This window comes from Orycteropus afer, unplaced genomic scaffold (assembly GCF_000298275.1).
Source record: "Orycteropus afer afer isolate SDZICR_OR568_19922 unplaced genomic scaffold, OryAfe1.0 scaffold00188, whole genome shotgun sequence".
NCBI classification, from domain to species: Eukaryota; Metazoa; Chordata; class Mammalia; order Tubulidentata; family Orycteropodidae; genus Orycteropus; species Orycteropus afer.
In genome coordinates, this window is record NW_006921775.1 from 1992780 (window position 1) to 2006330 (window position 13551).

General features: G+C 38.1%; 1 protein-coding gene across 1 annotated transcript in view; it reads right to left on the minus strand.

Moving 5' to 3' along the window:
- COPB2 (COPI coat complex subunit beta 2) overlaps nucleotides 1-13551 on the minus strand; it is a 52121-nt gene that overhangs the window by 3657 nt on the left and 34913 nt on the right. Inside the window, exons 6-16 of the mRNA XM_042781868.1 lie at nucleotides 10111-10257; nucleotides 9089-9188; nucleotides 8121-8263; nucleotides 7644-7843; nucleotides 6234-6344; nucleotides 5311-5399; nucleotides 5121-5227; nucleotides 3790-3933; nucleotides 3031-3161; nucleotides 2543-2750; nucleotides 26-136 (exon numbers count right to left, since the gene is read on the minus strand). Of these exons, the coding sequence (XP_042637802.1) occupies nucleotides 26-136; nucleotides 2543-2750; nucleotides 3031-3161; nucleotides 3790-3933; nucleotides 5121-5227; nucleotides 5311-5399; nucleotides 6234-6344; nucleotides 7644-7843; nucleotides 8121-8263; nucleotides 9089-9188; nucleotides 10111-10257 (1491 nt within the window). The remainder of the gene's footprint in view (nucleotides 1-25; nucleotides 137-2542; nucleotides 2751-3030; nucleotides 3162-3789; nucleotides 3934-5120; nucleotides 5228-5310; nucleotides 5400-6233; nucleotides 6345-7643; nucleotides 7844-8120; nucleotides 8264-9088; nucleotides 9189-10110; nucleotides 10258-13551) is intronic.

Below are 13551 nucleotides of genomic sequence, written 5' to 3' on the forward strand. Positions count from 1 at the left end.
CTTACGAAAAATCACGAATACGTACCTCTGCTTCCACTGCCAATTGGTATGCAATTTTCAACTCTCCCAGCTGAAGAGCAAGCTCAAAACGATGCTCAGGATCTGTGGATACTGTAAGCGCTTGCTGCTTGAAACCCTAAATGGATTTTAAGACATGTGTATGTACTCATGCATACAGAAATGTATGTGGCACAAATGTATTGCATATACACATGCACAGTGCAAATCATATATTTCTCTCACAAATGGAAAATACCCTATTGACAGAAACTCCACTCTGAAGAACAAGAGACAACAAAATCTTAAAAGAACAAAAAATAAAGGTGTTATTAATTAACTGATATGAGAAGCAACCTGGCAGACATGACATTCATATGATGCCTATTTTCTAAGATAACTGAAATAGCCAATGCTAGATAAGTAACAATCAAAATCAGAAATGAAGTATTACCAAGGCACCTTTGGGTGGACTTGGAACTTCCAGCCTTTCGGTTAGCAACTCAGTGTGTTAACTGTACCACCCAGGGGCCTCTACTTTTGAAAAATCAGCCACTGAAAAACCTATGGAGCACAGTTCCACTCTTAACACACATGCGATCACGATGAGTCAGAACTGACTCTATAACAACTGGTCTTCCAGTTTACTGTAATTCCTAAATTACCTTCTCCAAGGCAATGAGCACTGATGGGGTCTACCCTATGTGCTAGTATTTCAGCTTAATGGATGTAGCATGTTAGACAAAGTGCTCAAACTCATTGCCATCAAGTCAAATCGACTCAGTGACCCATCCTTCGGTTTCCAAGGTATCCCTATGGTATCCCTATTCCAAGGATCCCTTCAGTATCCCTACGGAAGTAGATTGCCCAATCTTCCTTTGAGGTGTGGCTGTTGGGTTTGAACGGCCAGCCTTCTGGTTAGCAGTCAAATGCCTTAGGTACTACGCCACCAGAGCTCCTCAACAAAGTACTGAGGGCTAGTTCAATGCTTCATCAGACTGGGGAGTATGTTCAGTTATGAGGCAGTTAATGTGGAGAACGTGAATAGTTTCTGAGTTCCGTCTAGCTTCAGACATGGCTTTACATTGAGTTTGAAATGTTTTAACTTTGCAGCTAAAATAAGCTCCCTGCCTCCCATTCATCCGTGAGTACAGTATAAATAAGGTCTGAATAATCTGAGTTACTTCTTTTCTTTACTAGCACTGATGGAAACATTATGAGGACGGAAGATCTGTGGAACTAGTCAGATACAGGCAAGAGTGAAACAGATGGGATGAGATGGATGAAGTACATGTGCCTAGTGTTAGTTCTCCCCAAATCCCCACCAAAATGGCACTAAAGGGATTAAAAAAAAAAAAAAAAAAAAGCCATTACATATGAGGTCAACTTTTACACTAGGTAGATACACTCCTTGAAGAGAACAATCAAGGGAGAATAGAAGGGCTGTGTATGCACAGGGAGACAGCTTGGGGGGCAGGAGTGCACGGAGGGAAGGACACTGGGAAGAAGTAACTATGGGAAGGAAGTGAGAGGGGAGCTGTTGCATTGTGGGGAAACTGTAGTCATTATCATGAGACAGTGTATGCGAACTGCTGTATGGAAAATGAATTTGCTCTGTAAACTTTCACCCAGATCACAATTTAAAAAAAAAAAAGCCACACAGTAAGGGAAAGGAGACATTAGCAACAAAATTTTGAAAGTTGGAAAGCTGGTGGACAGGTGTAAACACTCACTTAGAACATGAGAGAAAATGAATCCTAAACCAGGAGTGAAGACAGTATAGGAGCAGTTAAGTTCCTAGATCCAGTCCTCCAACCTCTCTAGAACATAGATATCAGGCTTACTCTTTGCAGAAGGTGAATTAGAGGGTGTCTGGTTAGGGGATACCCAGCATACTTGGAGAAAGGAGTTCTGAGTGGAAAACAGGAGAGAATGTGAATGGTTTTGGAGATTGAATGAAACATTAAAAACACTGAGACTCCAAGCCCTCTTCTCCTCCACTCTGCCCCTAAAGGGATGGTGACTGAGGAGCTTCTCTGAAATCTAACCAGTCCCAGGGAAAAGACTTGAAAATACAGTACTACAGTGTCAACCCCATGCCCACCTAGAACAGCTCCTGGTTCAGTGTTCAGTGCTTATGCAATTCATTAAGTGAATAAATTTGTTCAATGAACTCATTAAATAGATTCTTAAGCCTTGCAGAACTTAGTTGTTTTTCAAAAGTACATATATAACTGACTGAAAAATACTACATTAGGACAGCAGCAAAGGGATAGAAAAAAATGCAGTGCATGGAAAAGAAGGCTATGGAAAAGGGAGACTGCTGATGACCTCCAACATTTAGAGGGGGTGCAAGGGCACTGAGAAAGGAGAAGGAAGAATATGAGGCGAGTGAACCATATGCTCTAACATGTGGCTTAAACTTACAGGAGAAATTCCATTGCCATATGAAATCAAGTGTCAATTAAAAAATAAAGTTTTCCAAAGCCATACTAATAGTCACTCTAATTAACTGGCTTTAAAAATAAAGAAAAATGTTTCTTACTTGCTTTTCCAAAAAGTGAGCAACTCTGGTCCTCTGTTCTTTTGGAATGGTGGGAAGGACCTTATCGGCCATGCTAAAGTCCCTCCGCATGACCGCCGTCTGGTATTCCAGCACTGAAACCAGCAGGGAGTAGCTAACGATGTTCAGTTCTTTATCCCCCAGATACAGCCTGTTGTCTTTAGGAATATAGCCCAGGAGATACATTGTCCTATTGACAATAAAAACAGACACTAATTCAGAAGTAAGCACAAACCTATATATAGTTAAGCACACACACACACCCCACCTGTATTTATTTATATGTATATGTGTGCCTCTTGTTCAGAATCTTTCCATGTGATGCAATTTTATCAACAATCGACAACCAACTAAAATGGCCATGTTGAGCAATTAGACCTATCCCTGCTATAAGGCAGCAACAGGTTTTGTTGAGAGCATGCTTTCAAATTCATGATGTTTAAGACAAAAGCATAAAGATCCTCAGTTACCTGTCCAAGTGAGCAATGGTGACAATTTCTCCTCCAACATAATAATTTAATCTGTTGACAGAACTTGTGTAAATGAAGCAATCACCTACCCACAGCCCTGTCTTCACAATTTCCTGAATCTCACCAAGAACCTGTAGAAAGGGGGAAAAAAAAAAAGAAAAAAAATCCACATTAGAAAACCTGTCAGAAACAAAAGTAGCATATAATTAAGGGTGACAGGGGAGAATAAGGAATACAAAACAAACTACTTCAAGGAAAAAAAAAACTTTCCTTGGAATTTCTCTCTTTTCCTTCTTCATTTAATAGCAAATTCCTGGAAAAGTATTTATAATACGAAAACTCACCGTTGGCTGAAAACAGATCTAAAGTGTGGGTCTAAACCCTTAACACACATGAAACTGGAGCATGTTTCATAATGAGAAATATTCGAGGCCATCTCAAGTTCCTCTCCATCACCTGGGAGCTCACTGAGATCATTCTGAACAGTCTTAAGACCAAAACAAAATTTAATTTCCTTAATGAAAGATACCAATGTCTGTACAAAGATTTCCTAAAATCAAACAGATTTCTTTTAAATACGTATGCTTTTAGACTGTTACCTTTGAGTCAAGGTTCTAATTTTCACATTTCACCAGACTGCCTTGCTAAATGCTTAGCTCCTTCAGAATTAACTTATAATGAAATGTTAAAATCAGTGAAGTGCTGTTTTAAGAAGATAAGTCATTTTAAACAAAGTTAAAACTCTGCTGATGCAGTTACCTCAAAGGCATCTTCAATGCCATCTTCAGTAACTCCTTCATGTGTTTCCTGTGCAGCCAAGACTTTTTCCGACAGATACTTAAGGATAAAAAATGATTCCTCAGTGGCAATACAAACTAGCTCTCCAGAGTCAGACCAGAAAATCTGCAACACCACAAACAAAAAACAGTGGCAACTGATTTTGGATTTCTAAGTGGAAATCTGGTAGCACAGTGGCTAAGACACTTGCCTGCTAACCAGACGGCTGGCGGTTCAAACCCACCAGCTGCTCCTCGGAAGGAAGGTTGGGCAATCCTACTTCCGTAGTGATACTGCCTCGGAAACCCAAGGAGGGGTCGCTATGAGTCGGGTTTGACTCGACGGCACGTAACAACAACAACAACAAGTGGAAATAGAAAATGACACATTTTTTCATATAAGATCTACCTACTTATAGTAAAATAGTAAGTAACCACTTAATTTTATGTGGTAGATGCACATACATATGGGGGAGGGTTGTATTTAGCCTAGCAATAAAAGACCATAGGGAAACAGCGCTGTCACTGAACACTGTGTGTGCTGGGATTTAGTGGAGCAGCAGCCTATTGCCTGTTGCTCTAGAAGAGTTTCTCAATTTTTTTCATTATCACCTTCCTAAGGAGATTAGGAAGATTACCTTCATAGACATTTTTTCCCTCTAATTGCCTCCCCTTGTGATATTTAAATACCACAGCTATATATGTCACATGTATACATACACAGACATGTGATATATATATCTGAACTTGAAGCTTTTCTTCACCCTCCTCCCCAAGAGACAATGTCATCCCTGTTAAGAATACATGCTCAAGGAGACAACAGGTACCAACAGGGATGAGCTCTAGGGAGGCTGGTTTGTCTCCAAAGATAATTTCTTGAGGATGAAGCTGTCAAACAAAGAAGCAGGCAGCTCTGAAAGGTAGGGAACTTTCTGTCACTGGAAACATTCACCTAGAGTCTAAATAGCCATCATCAGGAAGACTATGAAAAGGCTTTCTGAAATGTGTGTGAGCTTACCAGGTCCTTTCCAATCAAGATGCCCTGATTCCTTGTCTTCAAAGCATGTTTTATTTCTTACTCTGTCAGAGACCATTTAAGATATGAGTAGCACCTGGCATTTGTACAACTTTCTATACTTTCAAAAATCCTCCAACATCTATACTTTGTTAAATGCCACAATCCTGATTTCTAAGCATCTCCAAGGTAAATGGCAGAGTGTCCAACGTAATGGAACAGGGACAGCAGGGTGCAAGGACACTGTTCCCTTGTCAGAAAAATGCATGCTTCAAAAGAACAAAGGACGGAAAACGCACGTGTTTGGGCTGAATTTCAATTCTGCGTATGAGTTCTGTATTGTCCCAGTCGTAGAAGGCTAAGCCATTTACAGATCTGACTCCCAGTAAGAAGCCTCCATAGATACCTAAAGGAACAAAAAGATTTGCTTAGGTGTTTGTGAGCTATTACAAAGCCCCCCAAAATGCACCATATGTAAATAGTACTCACTTTCAGCTCCAAAATCTGGTTTAAATGATTTCTTTTCTTTAAAGTTCTTAAATATCTTTACAACACTGTTGCTTTCTCTTATTGCATATCTGGGAGGCAGAGAGTAAGGGGGGAGGCAAACACAGCACATTACATACTAAACCATACTTCTACCAAGTGTTCAAAGTACCTTAAAATATTTTTGAGTAATGAATTATACAAAAATATAAAAATGAAGATGAGAAAATCCACCAATATATGTTTTCCTAGGAGTCAGGAATTCCTTATAGTTGGGCAAAAAAATGAACAGATTTCACCTTGTCTTTTACACAAATTGCCAGGGCTTACAAACCATTTTAGAAACTGGAAACACCCCACATGTCCATCAACAGATAAAAGATTACACAAACTGTGGTATATAGACAGTGGAATAAACAAACCAACCCTTTGATTCTGACTCATGGCAACCTCTACTGGAGTTTAAAAAAAAAAAAAAAAGAACTAATTATTGATCCATGTAACAACATGGACAGATCTCAAAAACATTATGGTAAGCAAAGACAGCCAGATACAAAACAGTGTATACTGTTCAATTCCATGTATATAAAACTCTAAAGACAAATCAAATTATACAGTGACAAAAGGCAGATCAGTGATTGCCTGGGGCCATGGGGCCAGGGAATGGGGCAGGGGAACTGACTGTTAAAGGAAACAAAGGGATTTTGGGTAATGATAGAAGTGTTCTGTGTCTTGACTGTGTGGGTGGTTACACGTTATATACATTTGTTGAAATGTACTGAAATGTATATTTAAGTGGTGCAATTTATTGTGTATAACTCTACGTCAATAAAATTTTTAAAAATTTAAAAAAATTTTTTAGGCTATTTAAAAAAAGAAAGAAAAACTTTTCTAAGTGGCTCATAAGCTGGGTAGGCAAAACTTACTCTGAAGAATCATGGGCCCATGCAAACTCCTGGGCAGACCCAAAGCTCTTATTTCTCAATGCCATTGCTGTGTAGATGATATACTCGCCATCACCACACACCACCACAAACCTAGAAAGCAAAGATGCCAGAGAAGGGAGTAGAGAGAGAGCTACTGACATGTAGAAGGTAAGAAACAATGATCACCTATTTATGGTAAAATAATTGTAGTAACAAATGTTACTTTAGTTGATTGTTACAATTTAGTATCTTTTTAAGTTATCTGAAATGTGTTACTTATGTATTCTAGCCAACAAATCCAAAAGCAAGGTATGAAGGTGGGGTTATTGCTATTGCAAAGGCCTTCTCTTACAAATGGAGGAAACTGAAGAGAGGAAGATGAAAATGGCTGCAGATATACAGGGGGATGATTCTAATTACTCAACCTTTATTTATTGACCACCAATATGCCTATCAGTTTGCTCATTAGATTTATACTACAAGAAGGTACTACCTTTTTCTAAAACTAGCTTTATTTGAAAGCTGATCATTCAAATATACTTTACTCTAATTTTTAAGTTTATCAAAATAAGCAGGATATCTGAGTATTTAAATAAGTGAAAATATAATGTTGTATATTCAAACAAAATTTCCTCAAAAGACATACAATAGCTTTTGTTATCATTTAGAATACTGTAATGGCTGTGACCAAAGGATTACCAAAACGCAAAATTTGCAACAAAGAATATTTTCTGATATTAAAGGATAAATATATAATGCATTCCTAATCTTCATAAAATAATTATATTCCAAACAATTATGGATTTTATTTATTAAACTAGGTATTGTGCTTGGTTTATACACTTGTTCTTTTTTAATAATCAGGACTGTAAAGTCATTTATAAAGTTCCACATTTTAAACCCATTGTGCTAGATAGAAACTCCTCTCCCACAAGATGTTCAGTGCTTAATAAACCTCAGGGATGAAACAGAACTGAGAATTCAAATTACAAATAAGAAGCTGAGTTATTACCAATCCCAGAACTTTTTCAAGAGACACATCCTTTAAGAGCAGTAAGTCACCAGTATGTAGAGAGCACCTGCTAAGTCTTAGGATAATACATGGTCCTTATCCTTAAAGGAGTGCAAGGACACAAACCCAACACATTTTAAATAACAGTAATCATGAAATGACTTAACTGTTCAGAATTGCGTGGTACAGGAAAGGCCAGAGGGCAGATGCACTTCACCTTCCATGCCCACTCTATCAACTGGCATGGCTGCCTGCAGCCGTGTTAATGATTGTGTGGCCCAGGAAAAACTCAATGAGGAGCACTAGAGATGGCTCCACAGGGCAGGGGTGGCATATGCACTGGATAGGCAAATTCTGCTCTAACATACAGAGGCACTCAGATTTCTATGATCACTTACCGTCCATTAGGATTGTGCTGAATAGTCTGAGGGTATATTTCACAACTGCCCATATCCTTTACTGCCAATGGCAGTCTTTCTCCATCTTTAATTTCAGCATCTCCCATTGCTTTCAGGTTGGCCTGTTGGACTTCTGAATGCTTAGCCCAGATTATCTTTCCATTGGCATCCATGGACATGGCAGGTTCCTCCCGACCAAGCTAGAACGACAAATGGCTATTAGCAATGAAAAGGAAAAACAAACAAAACATCAACAAAATAGACATTCCCTTATTTCATTTAACAGAAAGCTCTATTTCTTTTCTTCCACTTTAAATCTCCAGTGCTCAAATCTCTGGTGCTTAATGAAAGACGCACCAGTTTAACAAAACTGGTGACTTGGAAAATGACGGCACTGAAGCACTAGGAAAACTGCTTCTTTCACGTGCATCTATTTAGATAGGTAGTGTAATTCTAGGCATTCACTCTAGACATTACCTTCACAATGATGCTCCCTTCATCATACCCCAAAGCGACATTGTTGGACCCTCTCAGACTGGCCACACACCAGACCCTTTCCATTCCATAATTCAATGTGCTCTCAAGGCGATAAGTGCTTGAATGCCAAATACGTACTGTTCCTAAAAAGAACAATATGAAAATTCCCTTTTGATTTAAACATCTAGCCAATGAACTGTCAGGTGAAATGGCCACAGGGTAGTCCTTCTAGTCAAACAGGAAATACTTCCTGGCAGCTTAATGGCCAATACTTGGATATGTTGTCTATAAGTGCTTTTATAAAGCAATATATATGTAAACCTAAAAATAAAAATATTGCAAGAAACAAATAGTGTTTCTTAAAGAAGTGATTTTTAAATCTGAACTAAAACAGGATTTCCTGGGCAGAGGGCCCACCACCCACCAGGTGCTTTATCCACGTGACCTCTTCTCACCCTCACTATAATCCTATGAGGTAGCTGTGTGCTCCACTTCACATTCTGCCCAAACCACATATCCATGAAGAGCAGAGGCCGAGTTTGACTCCAAAGCACATGCACATTCTTTTTTAGTTTTTCTCTAGAACATCTGGGTGTCCTCTTGTTTAGGTGATAGAATCAACACATTAGGAGGATGAGGATGAGGAAGATGACGCCCCTTTAGTGTTTTACACCTCAAGTCCACTACTCTCATCATAAAGACAACAAAAGTCTTAAAAAGCTTCCATATATAAGGCAGGGACACTACCTGGCTTAAAAATCTACTTACTATTTATAAAAAAAAAAAACCAAAAAAACTCACTGCCATCAAGTTGGACCCGACTCAGGAACCCCTCCTTGGGTTTCTGAGGCAGCATCTCTACGGAAGTAGATTGCCCAACCTTCCTTCTGAAGAGTGGGTGGTTGTTGGGTTTGAATCACCAGCCTTCTGGTTAGCAGCATAAGAAAAAAGATATGCTTCTAACTTACCATCTTCTGAACCTGTGATGATGATTGGCAACTCGGGATGAAAACTGGCACAAGACACATTTTGGGCATGTCCCTCAAGTGTCTGCACACATGTTTTATTCTGTAATCGAGACAGAGAAAATATTTTTTTATTAGTGAAAAACAAGTAACCCATCCTCACTTGCCCCAATGCACAGGTATGCTATAAATGACAATGGTCATGGCAATCTAAATAGTACTCAACACAGCAGTATGTGCGACAGAATGCTCTAGTCATGCACAGTAGTGTTTCTCCAGTTGTTCCAGGCAGCGTACAGACAAAGGTAACCATATGTGTTTAACCATCACATTTAAAGGAAAAAAAAAAAAAGAAAGAAATACTGTAAGATTTTGATTTTCATCTAAATACTGTGTCCCAAATTCCTAGGATAATGAATATTCCCCCTTACCACCCACACCTACCACGTGTGGACTACGTAAAACAGTGGTGCTTTAGCCTTTAATATTTGTGTCTGGATTTAAACACAAACTTTAATAAGTTTCAAATTAAAACTGGCTTTCTAGACCTCATTTAATTATTTGTGGAAACTCGTCCTTTTGTGCAGTAAAAAGTAGAAACTTAAGAAAATCTTGAGATCAAAAGCACATTAACAAGAATTTGTAACTAGGCTTACAGAAAGAAGTACTACATAGCAAAATGATATGTACCATGGTTACATATAACATTCAAGACTGATTTGCTAATTTTCAAACATAAATGCTATTCTGAAAAAATACTGGAAGTCAGAATTAATTTAAATTACAGTGTTAAACTTTTAATCTCTACTATTAAAAGAAAAATACACTAGCATTTTACTTTTAAAATTTTTATATGCATCTGTTTGCATTTTTGTGAAGTTTAGGAACTGTAATTTAGGTGCAAATACTGAAGTCGTAAGTTATTATGTTATAATTAGAGATCAGTATTCCCAGTTTTAATTCTCCTGTAAGCAATGTTAAGAACCGTATCAAACATGGCAAGTGATGTTATGAAAAAACTGTACCTGGTAGTCCCATATTTTAACAAGCCGGTCATCTGCCCCTGAAATGAGGTATGGCTTATCACCACCACTGTAGTAATCAATGCAATTCACTCCTTTCTCGTGTCCCTCCAGAGTGAAATTTGGTGATGAAGAGCCCAGCTGCCACACCTGCAGAGAGCAATAGCATCTCCTGGTTAGAGTGCCTTGTCTTTCAAAAGACAAGCTCCATCAAACTCCTGACTATTATGTAAAGTGCCAAAGTCCAGGACAGAGAAGCTCAGGAACACTCATTTCCCCCATCTGTTTGTTTTTCTAACTTTACTTGAATTTTCAGGGAGTAGAGTTTACGGTAACTACGGAGTTCATGGAAAATGCCAATTTCCAGGCTCTAACCATAGTGACTAGGAATCAGTTGGTCAGTGAAGCCTAGTAATCCAGGTTTTAAACAGACACCCCAGGCGATCCACAGGGTCCACTTTGAGATATACTATCTTAAGGGTAGAAAATTGTTTTTAAGAGTGAATACAGAAGATGGCAAAATAGGCAAACTACACAGACCCTCTTCAACAAAGAAAGGGGGAACCAATTAACACAGATACAGTAGATAATCTTGGAGCCCTGAGCTCTGAAAAGAAGGATACAGAAGTGGAATAAACTCCAACTAGTAGAAGAACCTGCATGAAAACACTAAAAAAGAAAACATACAGAGCTACAGTCTATCAGCAATCCTGTAAGCATGGACAGCTTGGATATTGCCAAGTGGTGTTAGAACCTAAGAATTAACCTAAACATTGGCCCTGCAAGCCAGGGGCTACATGGAGGACTGCATTGGTGGCTGGTGAATAAAAGGGGAAGCAGTGAAGAAAGAGATGGGCTGAGGTGTAGACTTGTGGCTGTCTGGAGGGCACAGCCATTTTGGATGTTTACCAGTGGTTCGAGCATTTTGTACACTTAAAGTGGCAGCATTCTCTCAGATTCCAGGGACCTAAGAATAGGCTCCACTTGCCGGGGACCACAAGGACATTCCGGACACGAATGACTGGAAACTTAACAGAGATCTAAATACAATAAGGTCACAATGTCTCAGAGACAACAGACCATCACGGTCCACACAAAAGTGGTAAAAACAAGGTAGCAGGATACAGACTCAGAACACATCCCAGAGGAAGAAACAGCACTGAAACTCCCTGATAAGGAGTTCAAAAGAATTATATTTAGGTATCTTCAAAAGACTGAGAGACAGATCAAAGAAAACACTGACAAAACCCTAGAACAATTTCGGAAGAAAATACAAGAACAAAATGACAAAATAAATGAAAAATTAGAAATGATACAAAATCTACAGACAGAAACCCAGAAGATTAATATTAAATTTTCAGAAACAGATAACACACTGAAAGGGCAAAGGAGTAGAACTGAATCAGTGGAAGACAGAATTAATGAGATCGAAGACAAATACCTGAATACTTTTTGGAAAGGGATCAATCAGAAAAAAGATCAAAACAAAATAAAGCCTAAAGTCATGTGGGATACCATCAAAAGGATAATCTACGTGTAACCAGAATTCCAGAACAGGAAGAGAAAAAGAAAACCAGTGAGAAAATTGTCCAAGATTTGTTGGAAGAGAACTTCCCTGATATGATAAAAGATGAGACTATATCTATTCAGGAAGTCCAACAAACCCCAAACAGGATAGACCACAAAAGAAAATCACCAAGACACATCATCATCAAACTGATCAAAACCAAAGACAAATAAAGAATCCTGAAAGCAGCACAGGAAAAATGAAAAGTTACCTACAAAGGACAACCAGTAAGAATAAGCTCTGATTTCTCAGCAGAAACCATGCAAGCGAGAAGGCAATGGGATGGTATATAAAACCCTGAAAAACTTCTAACCAAGAATCTTATACCCAGCAAAATTGTCCCTGAAATATGATGGTGAAATTAGCAGATTTCCAGATAAGCAGAAATTAAGGGAATTTGTTAAAACCAGACAAACCTTACAAGAAGTACTAAAGGGAGTCCTTTGAACAGAGAACCAATACTAGTAAACAACAACTGACCATTAATACACAAGATGACATAATGCAGGAACCAACACAGCTATGGATGTATCCAAAGTAAAATAAGCTTACAAGATTATAAACAGGGAACCAGAGACATCAATTGGCAGATGAGGACAACTACAAACCCAAAAGAGGGAAAACAAAGTGTAGTTAAAGAACTTCTAAACAGCAAGGAAGTCAAAAAAGTTGCAAGATAAAACGAACTGTTCTAAACTCGGGGAGAAAATTATAAATCACAGGGTAACCTCAAAGAAAAATGATAAACCTTCACATCACAATAAAAAAAGAGGACAAGCACAAATATTTAGCAAATACTCAACCAATAGCAACAAAGGAAATAATAACATGATTTATAAACATAATGAGCTCAGCACAGAAAATAATATGGAACAAAGAAACCAGCAACACCATGAAAAAACACATAACAAAATGACAGCAACCAATTCAATCTTGTCAATAATTACCCTGAATGTCAATGGATTAAATGCACCATTCAAGAGATGGAGAGTTGCAGAATGGATAAGAAAATATAACCCATCAATATGCTATCTATAAGAGGCACACATTAGAGACAAAGATAAAAATACACTAAGAATCAAAGGGTAGAAAAAGATGTATCAAGCAAATGGCAACCAAAAAAGAGCAGGAGTGGCAATATTAATTTCTGATCAAATTGACTTTAAGACAAAAACCACCACAAAAGACAAGAATGGACATTATATAATGATTAAAGAATCAACTGGACAAGAAGATACAACCATAATAAATATCTATGGACCCAATGAAAGAGCCCCAAAATACATAAAACAGACTTCAACAGGGCTGAAAAAGCAAACAGATGACTCCACAGTCATAGTAGAAGGCTTTAATATACCACTTTCAATGAAAGATAGAACAAGTGGAAACAAACTCAACAAGATGCAGAAGAACTAAACAATACAATCAATCAACTTGACCTTATAGATATCTACAGAGCACTTCACCCAACAACAGCACAATATTCTCTTCCAGTGCACATGGAACATTTTCCAAGATAGACTATATATTAGGCCATAAAGCAAGCCTTAATAAATTGAAAAATACTGAAATACTGCAAAGCATCTTTTCAGATCACAATGCTATCAAATTAGAAATAAACAATAGGAAGATCAATGGAAAAAGAGCCAACACATGGAAACTGAACAACACCTCCCTTAAGAATGACGGGGTAATAGAAAAAAAAAAAAAGAAATGAAAAACTTCCTTGAATCAAACGAGAATGAAAACACAACATACCAAAATCTTTGGGACATAGCAAAAGCAGTGATTAGAGGCCAATTTATAGCAATAAATGCACACATCAAAAAAGAAGAGCCAAAACAATGCTTTAAACCAACATCTCCAACAAGCAGAAA